This window comes from Oncorhynchus nerka, linkage group LG22 (assembly GCF_034236695.1).
Source record: "Oncorhynchus nerka isolate Pitt River linkage group LG22, Oner_Uvic_2.0, whole genome shotgun sequence".
NCBI lineage: Eukaryota > Metazoa > Chordata > Actinopteri > Salmoniformes > Salmonidae > Oncorhynchus > Oncorhynchus nerka.
Genome location: NC_088417.1, coordinates 23,061,597 through 23,075,759, shown reverse-complemented (window position 1 = coordinate 23,075,759; position 14,163 = coordinate 23,061,597). Strand labels below are relative to the sequence as shown.

The 14,163-nt window shown below is 43.9% G+C and overlaps 1 protein-coding gene across 1 annotated transcript; it reads right to left on the bottom strand.

Moving 5' to 3' along the window:
- Nucleotides 1–5,925: 5,925 nt before the first annotated feature.
- On the bottom strand, nt 5,926–12,291 carry pkia (cAMP-dependent protein kinase inhibitor alpha). The gene is made up of 4 exons (XM_029626531.2): nt 12,085–12,291; nt 7,866–8,043; nt 7,134–7,199; nt 5,926–6,260 (listed from the first exon to the last, which is right to left on the bottom strand). The coding sequence occupies exons 2-4, from the start codon at nt 8,014–8,016 to the stop codon at nt 6,205–6,207; spliced, it is 273 nt and encodes a 90-aa protein (XP_029482391.1). The 5' UTR covers nt 8,017–8,043; nt 12,085–12,291; the 3' UTR covers nt 5,926–6,204.
- Nucleotides 12,292–14,163: the final 1,872 nt, after the last annotated feature.

Sequence of the window (14,163 nt, the reverse complement as noted above, 5' to 3'; positions counted from 1 at the left end):
TTTTGAGACGGTAAATTAATACAGTTCGGAAGTGTCCCAGCTGAAACAGGTTGAGGCGTCTTGAATGATTATTACGTTTGTATTTTTTACACTCAAAAAGCGCTTTTTAAATCGTTCAATTTTTTTTGAATGAACTTCAGACTGTGTAATAACGAATGTAACTCACGCTATTTGAACAGGGCGTTCCTTGCGGTCAGCAGGTGACCAGGATTCACATGATTATCTTCAGCCTCAGAAGAAAAACTAAACTGAACTCTAAGCGGGAAGGAAAAAAATGTACATTTCATTCTGCAAAGTCCCCGTTTCAGAGTATGAGTTTTAGTCAGAAATAACAATAAAGTGGCCAAATAAGTGATCTATTAAATAAATAGTAACACTCAAATCCCAATTTTAGCCATTGCCTAAACCCTTCAAATAAAATATAAAAAAAATGTATTCAGGTGAGAATTTGTGGGTGGGGGAAATTGCTAATAAACGGGTGAAAGTAAACGGTACGGTCTGGTACCGCATCACGGCAAAATAAATAGTGGGGGAACTGTACCAGTAAAGCATGAGCCTATCACAATAACAAAATGTCAAGAAAACTAGGCTATTACACCACTTTAAAAAAAATATATATTCCACATGTCAGAGGGATGAAAATGGAGCGAATGGACTTGAATACGGATGGTATAGCCTACCTATACTAAATGCGATGTGGTTCCACGAAAACACTGACATTTTGCCAATGCAGAGACGTGTGGCCGATTTCACAGACGAGCGCTGACAGCACTGGTCTCATAATTTCGGGCCTAATGACAATCGCCAAATGCCATTATGCTATTTTGTGTAACAGATGTCTCTTTCCATGCACCACTGTTTGGAGGCTGGATGAACGTGCACGGTCAGCCTAGAAAAGCGTTGGGGTCGGGTACAATTATTACCCAGTGGTGTAAAGTACTTAAGTAAAACTACTTTCAAGTACTACTTGGGGGGTGTATGTACTTTACTTGACTATTTGTATTTTTGACTTTTACTTCACTACATTCCTAAAGAAAATAATGTACTTTTTACTCCATACATTAGGCCTCCATTGTAAATAATAATTTGTTCTTTACTGACGTGCCTAGTTAAATTAAGGTTAAATAATAATTTACTGGTTGAAATCTGGTAGGGACCTCTTATAACCAGTCATAAATATACATTTTGGGGGTAGGTAAACGCAGTGGTGGAAAAAGTTCCTAGTTGTCATACTTGAGTAAAAGTAAAGATACCTTAATAGAAAATGACTCAAGTAAAAGTGAAAGTAATCCAGTAAATTTCTACTTGAGTAAAAGTCTAAAAGTTGTTGGTTTTAAATATACAGAAGTATCAAAAGTAAATGTAATTGCTAAAATATACTTAAGTATCAAAAGTAAAAGTACAAATAATTTTAAAAAATCCTTGTATTAAGCAAACCAAACGTCACAATGTTCTCGTTTTTTAAATGTATGGATTGACGCAGTAGGGATGACGAGGGATGTTTTCTCGATAAGTGTGTGAATTTAACAATTTTCTCTCCCGCTAAGCATTCAAAATGTAACGAGTACTTTTGGGTGTCAGGAAAAAATGTATGTAGTAAAAAGTACATGATTTTCTTTAGGAATGTAGTGAAGTTAAAAGTTGTCAAAAATATAAATAGTAAAGTACAGATACCCCCCAAAACGACTCAAGTAGAACTTTAAAGTATTCATACTTAAAAGTACTTTACACCATTGGGTAAACGTAGTTGTACCTGATCCCAACGCTTTCTCACTAAATCATACTTACCAGAAGTCCACTGGCACTCGCAAAAAATATGGTTCTGTACAGTTTGTTCATATTGGTAAGGCGCCGAGTTACGGATAACTATTGCCACTTGCAGTGTAAATTCGAATGCCCATGGCGCGCAAAAAAACCCGTAGAAATTGAAATTCTCATTCATTGAAAATTAAGATTAGTGGCTCAATTAAATCCAACCCGCATTGAAGTAGTTACGCAGTATGTATTTTTCCAATAGTCAAATTCACTCATGGATTGGGCTTGGGTACAGTATAAAAACCAACAACTACTATCAGGGCGACCCCCTCTCACAGGCATGATTTCACTTTCAGAATTAGAATTGTGTGGACACGGGATGAATATTAAAAATAAAGGGATTGAAGAAAATCTGCTCCATTAGCCAGAAGAGGACAGGCCACCCCTCCGAGCCTGGTTCCTCTCTAGGTTTCTTCCTATGTTCCAGCCTTTCTAGGGAGTTTTTCCTAGCCACCGTGCTTCTACATCTGCAATGCTTGCTCTCTGGGGTTTTAGGCTTGGTTTCTTATAAGCACGTTGTGACAACTGCTGATGTAAAAAGGTATTTTATAAAAGTGTTTGATTGATTGATTGATTATAACTCACAAACATTGAACAATGAGCCAACTGTTTTAACAGACTGCACCACCAATCAGTCAAAGTGATTTGAAAAACAATACGAGTTGACCATTGTCACCTATTTCATGTTACAATGGCTGTAGCTATGAATAGAAACGTATAATCCTCATAGCCTACATGATTTTCTCCTTCGTAAAAGCATGTAAAAGGGAAAGATGAATGGATCAAAGTACAGAGAGATCCTTAATGAAAACCGTCTGCAGAATGCTTAGGACCTCAGACTGGGGTGAAGGTTCACCTTCCAACAGGACAACGACCCTAAGCACAAAGCCAAGACAAAGCAGAAGTAGCTTCGAGACAAGTCTCTGAATGTACTTGAGTGGCCCAGCCAGAGCCTGGACTTGAACCCGATCTCACATCTCTGGAGAGACCTGAAAATATCTGTGCAGTGACGCTCCCCATCCAACCTGACAGAGCTTGAGAGGATCTGCAGAGAAGAACGGGAGAAACTCCCCAAATACAGGTCTGCCAAGCTTGTAGTGTCATACCCAAGAAGACTCTAATCAAATCAAAGTTTATTTGTGACGTGCGCCAAATATAACAGGTGTAGACTGTACAGTGAAATGCTTACTAACAAGCCCTAACCAACAGCGCAATTTTTAAGTAAATATTAGGTAAACAATAGATAAGTAAAGAAATAAAAACAAAACAATAAAATGACAGTGAAAATAACAGTAACGAGGCTATATACAGTTGGTACCAGTACAGAGTCAATATGATGGGGCTCTGGTTAGTTGGGCTAATTCAGGTAATATGTACATGTAGTTAAAGTGACTATGCATAGGTGATAAACAGAGAGTAGCAGCAGAGTAAAAGAGTGGGTTGGCGGTTGGAGGGACACAATGCAAATAGTCCGGGTAGCCAATGTGCGGGGGCATCGGATAGTCGGGCTAATTGAGGTAATATGTACATGAATGTATAGTTAAAGTGACTGCATAGATGATAAACAGAGAGTAGCAGCAGCGTAAAAGAGGGGTTGGCGGGACACAATGCAAATAGTCCGGGTAGCCATTCGATTACCTGTTCAGGAGTCTTATGGACACCAAGGAACTTGAAGCTCTCAACCTGCAACACTACAGCCCTGTTGATGAGAATGGGGGTGTGCTCGGTTCTTCTTTTCCTGTAGTCCACAATCATCTCCCTTGTCTTGATTACATTGAGGTATAGGTTGTTATTCTGGCACCACCCTGCCGGGTCTCTGACCTCCCCCCTATAGGCTGTCTCGTCGTTGTTGGGGATCAGGCCCACCGCTGTTGTGTCGTCTGCAAACTTAACGATAGTGTTGGAGTCGTGCCTGGCCAAGTAGTCTTGGGTGAACAGGGAGTACAGGAGGGGACTGAGCAAGTACCCCTGAGGGGCTCCAGTGTTGAGGATCAACGTGGCAGATGTGTTGCTACCTACCCTCACCACCTGGGGGCGGCCCGTCAGGAAATCCAGGATCCAGTTGCAGAGGGAGAGGTTTAATCCCAGGATGCTTAGCTTAGTGATGAGCTTTGAGGGCACTGTGGTATTGAACGCTGAGCTGTAGTCAATGAATAGCATTCTCATGTAGGTGTTCATTTTGTCCAGGTGGGAAAGGGCAGTGTGGAGTGCAATAGAGATTGCATCATCTGTGGATCTGTTTGGGCGGTGTGCAAATTGGAGTGGGTCTAGAGTTTCTGGGATAATAGTGTTAATGAGACTTTCAAGTTTAGCAAAGTAACCGTCCAGAAAACATTGATCCCTGCCCCGTCAGTCCTGCTTAATACTCCAATTAAAAAGTAGAGAAGCATTCATTACTAGTGATACACTACTTTAATGTCATCTTCTAGAATAGTCAGTGTATGAACAGTCAATGTTTGATCTTCCTATACTTATTTGAAATAAATATCAGGCTGGAATGTTCATCTTTCAAAATGTTGAATGCTGCAGTCATCCAGCAGTGTGTTCGATCTCCTGTGCTCACAGACAGACCAAAGGTGGCCTATACTGCTTTGATGAATGGAAGATATGTGGGTCCCTACTGAAACCACCCTAGTCTACAACAACATCAGCACAGCCTACAATCCAACTACAGTTCTTACATTTGTGGAAGTTAATAATTGTAAACTCAGCAAAAAAGTTCCCGGACATGTGTAAATATTTGTATGAACATAACAAGATTCAACAACTGAGACATGAACTGAACAAGTTCCACAGACATGGAATAATGTGTCCCTGAACAAAAGGGGTGGCAAAATCAAAAGTAACAGTCTGTGTGGCCACCAGCTGCATTAAGTACTGCAGTGCATCTCCTCCTCATGGACTGCACCAGAGTTGGCAATCCTTGCTGTGAGACGTTACCCCCACTCTTCCACCAAGGCACCTGCAAGTTCCCAGACATTTCTGGGGGGAATGGCCCTAGCCCTCACCCTCCGATCCAACAGGTCCCAGACGTGCTCAATGGGATTGAGATCCGGGCTCTTCGCTGGCCATGGCAGAACACTGACATTCCTGTCTTGAAGGAAATCAGGCACAGAACGAGCAGTATGGCTGTTGGCATTGTCATGCTGGAGGGTCAGGTCAGGATGAGCCTGCAGGAAGGGTACCACATGAGGAAGGAGGATGTCGTCCCTGTAACACACAACGTTGAGACTACCTGCAATGACAACAAGCTCAGTCCGATGATGCTGTGACACACTAAGCCAGACCATGAGGGACCCTCCACCTCCAAATCGATCCAGAGTACAGGCCTCAGTGTAACACTAATTTCTTCAACAATAAACGCGATTCCGACCATCACCCCTGGTGAGACCAAACTGCGACTGTCTGGTCCAGCGACGGTGGGTTTGTGCCCATAGGCGACGTTGTTGCCGGTGATGTCTGGTGATGACCTGCCTTACAACAGGCCTACAAGCCCTCAGTCTAGCCTCTCTCAGCCTATTGCAGACAGTCTGAGCACTGATGGAGGGATTGTGCGTTCCTGGTGTAACTCGGCCAGTTGTTGTTGCCATCCTGTACCTGTCCCGCAGGTGTGATGTTCAGATGTACCAATCCTGTGAAGGTGTTGTTACACGTGATCTGGCACTGCGATCAGCTGTCCATACTGTCATTATATTACGTACTGTCAGGGGTTGAATTACACATGGATCACCCAGGGCAAGCCAGGAGAGCCCTCATAATAGTGGGCTGGTCCTTCATTAATATATCAAACGTATGGGCGAGCCAAAGTTCCCATTTCTAATGATAATAGGGGTGACATAGACGCATCCTGATAAAAGTTGAGCTAACAGCACATTGCTAGGTCTTATCAAACCTGTTGTAACCAGGGGCTGTATAGCTCTACTGGTGTTGAAGACTTTGAAGCTATCCAGATGACCCTTAACATCTGGACTGAGCTGAGAGACATGGCAGTGGAACAGAGTGGAGTTGGCTGTCACCAAGTCTGAACTGCAATGCCAAAAAAACAATGTAGACTACAAGACCGTGTTGACCACAAGAGGGAGCCACTGGCAATAAACTCACTGGCCTATCAATGATGAATGATCTTTATTTGTACATCCAAACAAACAACTCAACAATGGCGTCGAGCATAGATGTCAGTCTCACCTTCAAAACTAGTGTTCTTCTCATCACGAGTTACTAATCCAAACTGATTAAATAATCCATTACGGAAATTGTAGCCTATGAATTAGGATTAATAACTTGTTTTATGAAATACAGACAAAAAAAACAAAAAAAGAGTAAGTCACAGCTCAATTCCTGGTACAGTGGGTGAGACAGGACACGACCATGGGACAGTAAACACACTGATCAGCCACACGCTATGGAGGGGACATCAGCTAGCAGTGTACGCTTACATAGCAAACCTGTGGGAGACAAGCAAAACAGTGCAGCAAAATTAACGGCCATCTTTTAGTGTCAGTGTGTCCAATTATCACGTCATGACAATGTATATGACATTTTAGTTTCCAACCCCAGTGCCGTGCCTTGTCAAGTCTCTGGTAAAAGAGGTTCTCAAGCTCAGGAGATCACTTGGATTAATGAAGGTTCAATCATTTAGAGAGTGAAAGGAGGTTGTTGTTACTGTAAGGATGTCCACATGATTGACAGGGGGCCTGGGCCAATGGCATCAGGGCAGAGAGGAAAGAGCTGGAGTCAGTGTCCAATCACTGTTCATTGTTACAGTTTAGTTCTGTGTTTATAGTGGTAACCATAGAGAATCCCCAAGGCGGGTTAGGCAAGTTCCACTTCCTCTATTGAAAACATCTTCAGCCACGTCCCAATCACATTAAATGGCTTCCTTTCCTTTAGGAAGGACAACCGAAAAGTCAATGGGTAAGATTCCACCACATTGTTTTCATCTGTCGTACCATATTACTCCAATTCTGTTCCTTCCCATTCATCTCCTTGAAGTGAACACACTTCAAGGAGAGAGGGGAGAATCGGAACTGGGGTCTAATTTCAGCTTCAGTGGTTTAGAAGGAAAGTAGGTAAGGAAAGGGAGCTTTTTAAGACTGTTGGGACGCGGACCAGCACAGAGGGCTCAGTGTGCTGCGGTTGCCTAAGTAAACCCAACAATTCATATTATTGGCTCAGGGCAGAGTTTTGAGAGAAGTTGGGGAGGGACTACTGGACAATAGTAGGGTGAAAGATCAGTTCACAGATTAGAAGTTTGGAAAAAGAGCAGCAGTTTGTCCACTGATGACCACTGATCGTCTGCTAGCCCTCCTACTCTTTACCCCCCTCTTCTGGTTGGGATGAAGACTCTGACGGGGCCTGGCTCTTTTCAGCATCCTCTCCTTCACCTAAGAGAAAGAGAGAGGGGAAGGCAATTCATGCATTAATAATGACTCTAAATGACATCATTACATCTGACGTCAGTGAGAGAGAGAAAGAGAGAGAGAGCAGAAGGGCGTTTGAGTTGAGTCATCCGCTAAATCGACTATAAGACATATTGACTGATGTCACCATGTAAATATGGGCAGCAGGACAACACTATTGGTGAATCTTAATTGCATACTCCTTCCGTCCTCTCTCCTTGCCTCCTCCTCAAAACCCACTGGAGGAGAAGGTCAGAGGGGAGGGTCCTCTGGCTTTCTCATCCAATGGGTTTTGAAAAGAAGGTCAGGAGAGAGGGGTGAGGAATATGCAATTGAGATTCTCCCTATGAGTTATCAAGGGAAACGCATGGCTCATCTGGCCGCCTGTCGGTTTCAACTTCCTGCGTTGGCCAAATTGGCATTATCTTGGCATTGTCACACTTTCTCCCATATGTCATGTAAAACAACACATCGCCCTGCTACAGAAAGAGATGAAGAGATAATATAGACCAATTTATAAAACACAGGTCCTGGCAAGTCTGGATTTTGTCTCAAGTTGAAACACCAAATGCATCTTTCATTAGCTTCCTGACCAACAGGTGAATTATGCTAGCCAAGTTTTGAAACAGAGTGTTTGTCCAATGCTCTCACCGGATTTGTTGATGTTGAGCTGAGCCAGGTCGTGTGATAGGTCGCTGGGTCCCTGTGCCTCAGGGGATTGTGGGATGTCGTGTACGGCGTTCCGTCGGCCGGTCCGCTGTGAAGCGATGAAGTCTTCATATGTCGCCTCCACATCAGTCATAGCTGATACACCTCAACATAGCAGGGCCTGGGAGACAGGGGAACACATGCACACAATGGAAACACACTTGCAGTCTCCCAGGGTGGTGGAGGGATTACCCTGTGCCATAAACCAGCTATCTGCTGAGCGGAGCCAGAGGGAAAGCCTTGCTGTTTTTTTTAGTTAGCACCCAGTGCACCCAGTCCCTACAACATAAGTGATATTGCCATGGGGGTTAGGGGGACATGTCATTTATTTAAAATAAAAAAATAGCAGGAAATTAGCTTTAAAGTAGCTGTCCAGTGTTTAAAGATTTCTATAAATTTGACCTATAATTAATTACAATAAGTGAAATAATTACTTAGTTTTGTTATTATGTTAAAATGCAGCTTTTCTGTGTTGGAAAGGTGTGGGCATACCGCAGCAACAGAATGGTGTGGGCATACCGCAGCAACAGAATGGTGTGGGCATACCGCAGCAACAGAATGGTGTGGGCATACCGCAGCAACAGAATGGTGTGGGCATACCGCAGCAACAGAATGGTGTGGGCATACCGCAGCAACAGAATGGTGTGGGCGTACCGCAGCAACAGAATGGTGTGGGCATACCCCAGCAACAGAATGGTGTGGGCAACAACAAAATGGTGTGGGCATACCCCAGCAACAGAATACCGCAGCAACAGAATGGTGTGGGCGTACCGCAGCAACAGAATGGTGTGGGCGTACCGCAGCAACAGAATGGTGTGGGCGTACCCCAGCAACAGAATGGTGTGGGCATACCCCAGCAACAGAATGGTGTGGGCGTACCCCAGCAACAGAATGGTGTGGGCGTACCCCAGCAACAGAATGGTGTGGGCATACCGCAGCAACAGAATGGTGTGGGCATACCCCAGCAACAGAATGGTGTGGGCGTACCCCAGCAACAGAATGGTGTGGGCGTACCCCAGCAACAGAATGGTGTGGGCGTACCGCAGCAACAGAATGGTGTGGGCATACCCCAGCAACAGAATGGTGTGGGCATACCCCAGCAACAGAATGGTGTGGGCGTACCCCAGCAACAGAATGGTGTGGGCGTGCCCCAGCAACAGAATGGTGTGGGCGTACCCCAGCAACAGAATGGTGTGGGCATACCCCAGCAACAGAAACCCCAGCAACAGAATGTGGGCGTACCCCAGCAACAGAATGGTGTGGGCGTACCCCAACACCAGAATGTTGTGGGCGTACCCCAACACCAGAATGGTGTGGGCATACCGCAGCAACAGAATGGTGTGGGCATACCCCAGCAACAGAATGGTGTGGGCGTACCCCAGCAACAGAATGGTGTGGGCATACCGCAGCAACAGAATGGTGTGGGCATACCCCAGCAACAGAATGGTGTGGGCGTACCCCAGCAACAGAATGGTGTGGGCATACCCCAGCAACAGAATGGTGTGGGCGTACCCCAGCAACAGAATGGTGTGGGCGTACCCCAGCAACAGAATGGTGTGGGCATACCCCAGCAACAGAATGGTGTGGGCGTACCCCAGCAACAGAAAGGTGTGGGCATACCGCAGCAACAGAATGGTGTGGGCATACCCCAGCAACAGAATGGTGTGGGCGTACCCCAGCAACAGAATGGTGTGGGCGTACCCCAACACCAGAATGTTGTGGGCGTACCCCAACACCAAAATGGTGTGGGCGTACCCCAACACCAGAATGGTGTGGGCGTACCCCAACAACAGAATGGTGTGGGCGTACCCCAACACCAGAATGGTGTGGGCGTGCCCCAACAACAGAATGGTGTGGGCGTGCCCCAACAACAGAATGGTGTGGGCGTGCCCCAACAACAGAATGGTGTGGGCGTGCCCCAACAACAGAATGGTGTGGGCGTGCCCCAACAACAGAATGGTGTGGGCATACCCCAACAACAGAATGGTGTGGGCATACCCCAACAACAGAATGGTGTGGGCATACCCCAACAACAGAATGGTGTGGGCATACCCCAACAACAGAATGGTGTGGGCATATACCGTTCATTAAAAAAATATTAATGCGAGTAGACTGCTGTTTGGCAATCTCATCCTCCTCAGGAGGCATCATCCTCTATATTGTGTTTTTAAAATACCCCTCAATAGAGGCATAAAAAGTCATGTCAAACGACACAGAATTGCAGGAAATGTGTTTTATAAAGTCAATATTTTCACCCTTGCACTACAAACACACACTTAGTCAGTGGCATTGCCATCACTGACATTACCTTCCCTTATGAACAGTTTAACACCTCTGAATTCAAAAGCAACTCTATTTCTCAATATTCTACAATTCTTTGCCCAATGAAGGAAACACTATTGTTTAGTATTAGCATGCATTGGACAAAATCCAAATCCTTAAACAACATGATTTCATATACAGTAACCATTGCCAGGGAGATTGAGGTTAAGCCCCACTGCTGACATGATAACACCCTATTAGAGAGAGGTTATACCCAGAATGCAGTGCCAAACCATGACCGCCAGGTGCTATTTTAGGCCTCCATTCTCCTCTCAGCTGCTTGGCACTCAGCTGTGATGCTCAAAATGGCGTCACCGTGGCAGCGATGGTGAACAGCTGTTGGACTAGTAAACACTGGGTCACTCACTACTAATGAGGAACCCAGTCACCCCACACTGGTCATACACTGGGGTTCCTTTGGATTAGTTGTTAAATCAACAATACTTATTTGACAATAAGGTTAACTTGCAGGGGAAATAAACAATTGATACTAAAATAACAGAGTATTTGCGTCAAGTATTTATTTGAGTGTTTAAGGTATAAAGACAGCATCTTATTGATATGTCTTAATGTCCTTGTGATTCTGGTCTTGCATATTTGTGTCAGAAGTACAAGATCAGGAATTGGAGGGGGACTGAGAAGGACGACTGATATACAGTACCTATTACTGTAACTGGGATAGCTGGCATTATCAATACTCATCATCGCTGGTGTGGAAAACACTTTATGCTAAGATTTGTGGTGTGAAGTACAGTATCTTAGAGTCATACTGTACATTCCTTTGCTGTGAGAGTTCAATGTGGCGTGTAGGCTACAGGACTGGTTTTAGTGGTGGGACTGGGATGTACCTGGCAATCTTCACTCTGAAATATTCATGTTTTACATCATTTACACACAACAATACACCCGAGGAGCTAAGATCAGCATAGACTATGAGCTCGGTGTGTGTGTGTTTTCCCCGTTCACTGATTGACAAAAGTGTAGTCATTACCAAGGAACATGCCATTTGCAAGATGCCAGAGCATGTCCCCGTAGCATTAATGGCAACAGCCTTCCTAAAATAGCCTTCAGACAAACTGCCTTCAGCTGAATAATTCAACAAGTGAAATGTGTACAGACAGCCACACACATCCTTCAGTATTCATATCTTAATGACCATAACTGATGAACACAGGCTATTTACCATGCAGCATTGAATCTGGTTATTCATAGGTCTGACGCAATCTGAAGGAACAAATTGGATCCATGGCATTAAAGAAAGTATTTACGGCCAAATCTAGCTAAATAGAAATGTAAGGCTTGGAAATCTCTCTTCTGTAAAAAAACCCTCCCCTCTCGCTCACATTTCAGTTACATATGATGTCAGACCTGTAGTTGTGTACTCCAGACTGAAGGATGCTCCAAGATGCAATAGGCCTACATATAGTCCAGTCATCTCTGACAAAACCATCCATTCTCAGTATTAATTATAAGGCTTTGGGGATTCATTGCATGGTCATTATGATATGTATCTAGCCTATGTTAATTCATTTCAAACGAATGTACATTAAAGAGCGCGACAGTGCGTGCAATTTGTTGTTACTATGTGTCAACCCTGTAATAGCAAACATCCGGCTGTTTGGCAACACTGTAATCAATTGTGTGGCGATGTTTAATTTGCACAACAATGAGACGGGTTCCAACCAGGCTAAATCAAAACAGCAGAGAATGTCGCTGAGGTACTGACAAAGACTTCTCTAAAAGCTGTAGCTTGACAACCTGTGAGGCAGAGCGAAAGCGGCACCATTTAAACAGGTGACACAAACCGAAATCGAAGCTTGAAATCTGATTAAAATCTTACCTGTGTGTGCTGAGGACTTCCAAACAGAAGCTGCTATGCACGGTCAATCACACAGCGACATGAGGAAGTCGACTGTCGTCTGTGATTTACGTCGCGACTCGCGTCTACAGATGCAACCGGACCTTTCTTGCTGCACGACGGGCGCAGTGGCCGCACGTAGGGCATGACGTTTGAGCGCTGGGCACAATGGTTCGGTGGTTGGTCACTGCTCGTGCACTGGCTCGTCTGTGCAATTAGGCTACTGTAGTGCAAGATGTAGACCTATTTACATTGTATAACGCTATTCGTATTATTTATTAGGCCTAACAAAATCAATTATTACACTAACTCAATAATATAATTCAATATATACTGAACAAAAATATAAACACAACATGCAAAAATGTCAGCGATTTTACTGAGTTTCTGTTCGTTTAAGGAAATCACTAAATTGTAATACATAAATTACGCTCTATTCTAGGAATTTCCATGATTGGGCAGGGGCGCAGCCATGGGTGGGCCTGGGAGGGCATAGGCCCACCCTCTGGGAAGCCAGGCCCAACCAATCAGACTGAGTTTTCCCCCACAAAAGGGCTTTATTACACACAGAAATGCTCAGTTTCATCAGCTGTCTGGGTTGCTGTTCTCAGGCGATCTCAAAGGTGAAGAAGCCTAGGCTGCAGTGTTTACACCTGGTCTGCGGTTGTGTGGCCAGTTGGATGTACTGCCAAATTCTCTAAAATTACGTTGGAGGTTGGCTTATCGTAGAGAAATTAACATTCAATTCTCTGGCAACAGCTCTGGTGGACATTCCTGCTGTCAGCATGACAATTGCATGCTCCTTCAAAACTTGAGACATCTGTGGCATTGTGTTGTGTAACAAAACTGCACATTTTAGAGTGGCCTTTTATTGTCCCCAGGACAAGGTGCACCTGTGTAATGATCAGGCTGTTTAATCAGCTTCTTGAAATGCCACACCGGTTAGGTGGATGGATTATCTTGGCAAGGAGAAATGCTCACTAACAGGAATGTACACAAATGTGTGCACAACATTGGAGAGAAATAGGCTTTTGTGCATAATGGAACATTTCTGGGATCTTTTCTTTCACCTCATGAAACATGGGACCAACACTTGTTGCGTTTTATATATTTTTTCAGTATATCTACTGGGTGAAATACCACAGTGTGCCATCACAGCAGCAACATTTGTGACCTGTTGCCACAAGAAATCAGGCAACCAGTGAAGAACAAACACCATTGTAAATAGCACTCATATTTATGTTTATTTATTTTCCCTTTTGTACTTAACCCTAACTATTTACACATCGTTACAACACTGTACATAGCCATAATATGACATTTGAAACGCCTCTATTCCTTTGAAACCTTTGTGAGTGTAATGTTTACTGTTCACTTTTTATGGTTTATTTAACTTTTGTTTATTATGTATTTCACATATAAACATATGTTTACCATTCCAATAAAGCACTTTAAATGTAATTGCATTGAGAGTGTAGAGAGAGAGAGAGCGGGAGAAAGCTAGAGAGAGCTAGAGAGAGAGAGTACTGAGCAGTCAGTGTGTGAGATACTGACCCGCACAGCCAAGAAGAAAAACATATTGAGGCCTAAGAATGTGGTTTATTGTGGCAGCGTGTGAAAGATCCCATTCAAACTCAACATATGTGTCCAATATGGAAGTCTGGCTGCTCAAGTTTATTGAAATAAAGTCCTAATTCAAGGCTAAATGATTATACTGCAGTTTTACCAACACTCAGGTGACTTGTTGTTAGTTTTATTTGTTTAAATTATAGGCCATGCTATCTTTGCCCTGACATGTTCTTATGTTCTTATAGGCTAAAACAGTAAACCCCCAAAAGATATGTGCTGATGTTAGCAAATTAAAAATAAAACTTGTCCAAGTAGGCCTATGGAATGAGCTTTCTTCCATTGGGTGAATTTTACTCATTGTACTTGTGCACATGACATTAAAACGTGAAACTTAGAGAGACAGAGACAGACACACCTCCCACGCCCCACCTGCCGTTCAAAATAAACAATGCACCCGTTCCTGTTTTGCTAACAGCAAAGGAATGGCCAATG

Bases quoted from the DNA above. Each gene is read 5' to 3' on its own strand.
- pkia (XM_029626531.2), bottom strand. From the start codon at position 8,016: ATGACTGATGTGGAGGCGACATATGAAGACTTCATCGCTTCACAGCGG. The intron at 7,200-7,865 runs GTGAGAGCATTG...TCTTTCTCTTAG, and splicing joins GCTCAACATCAACAAATCCG to GTGAAGGAGAGGATGCTGAA. The intron at 6,261-7,133 runs GTAAAGAGTAGG...TGTCTCCCACAG, and splicing joins ATCCCAACCAGAAGAGGGGG to GTTTGCTATGTAAGCGTACA.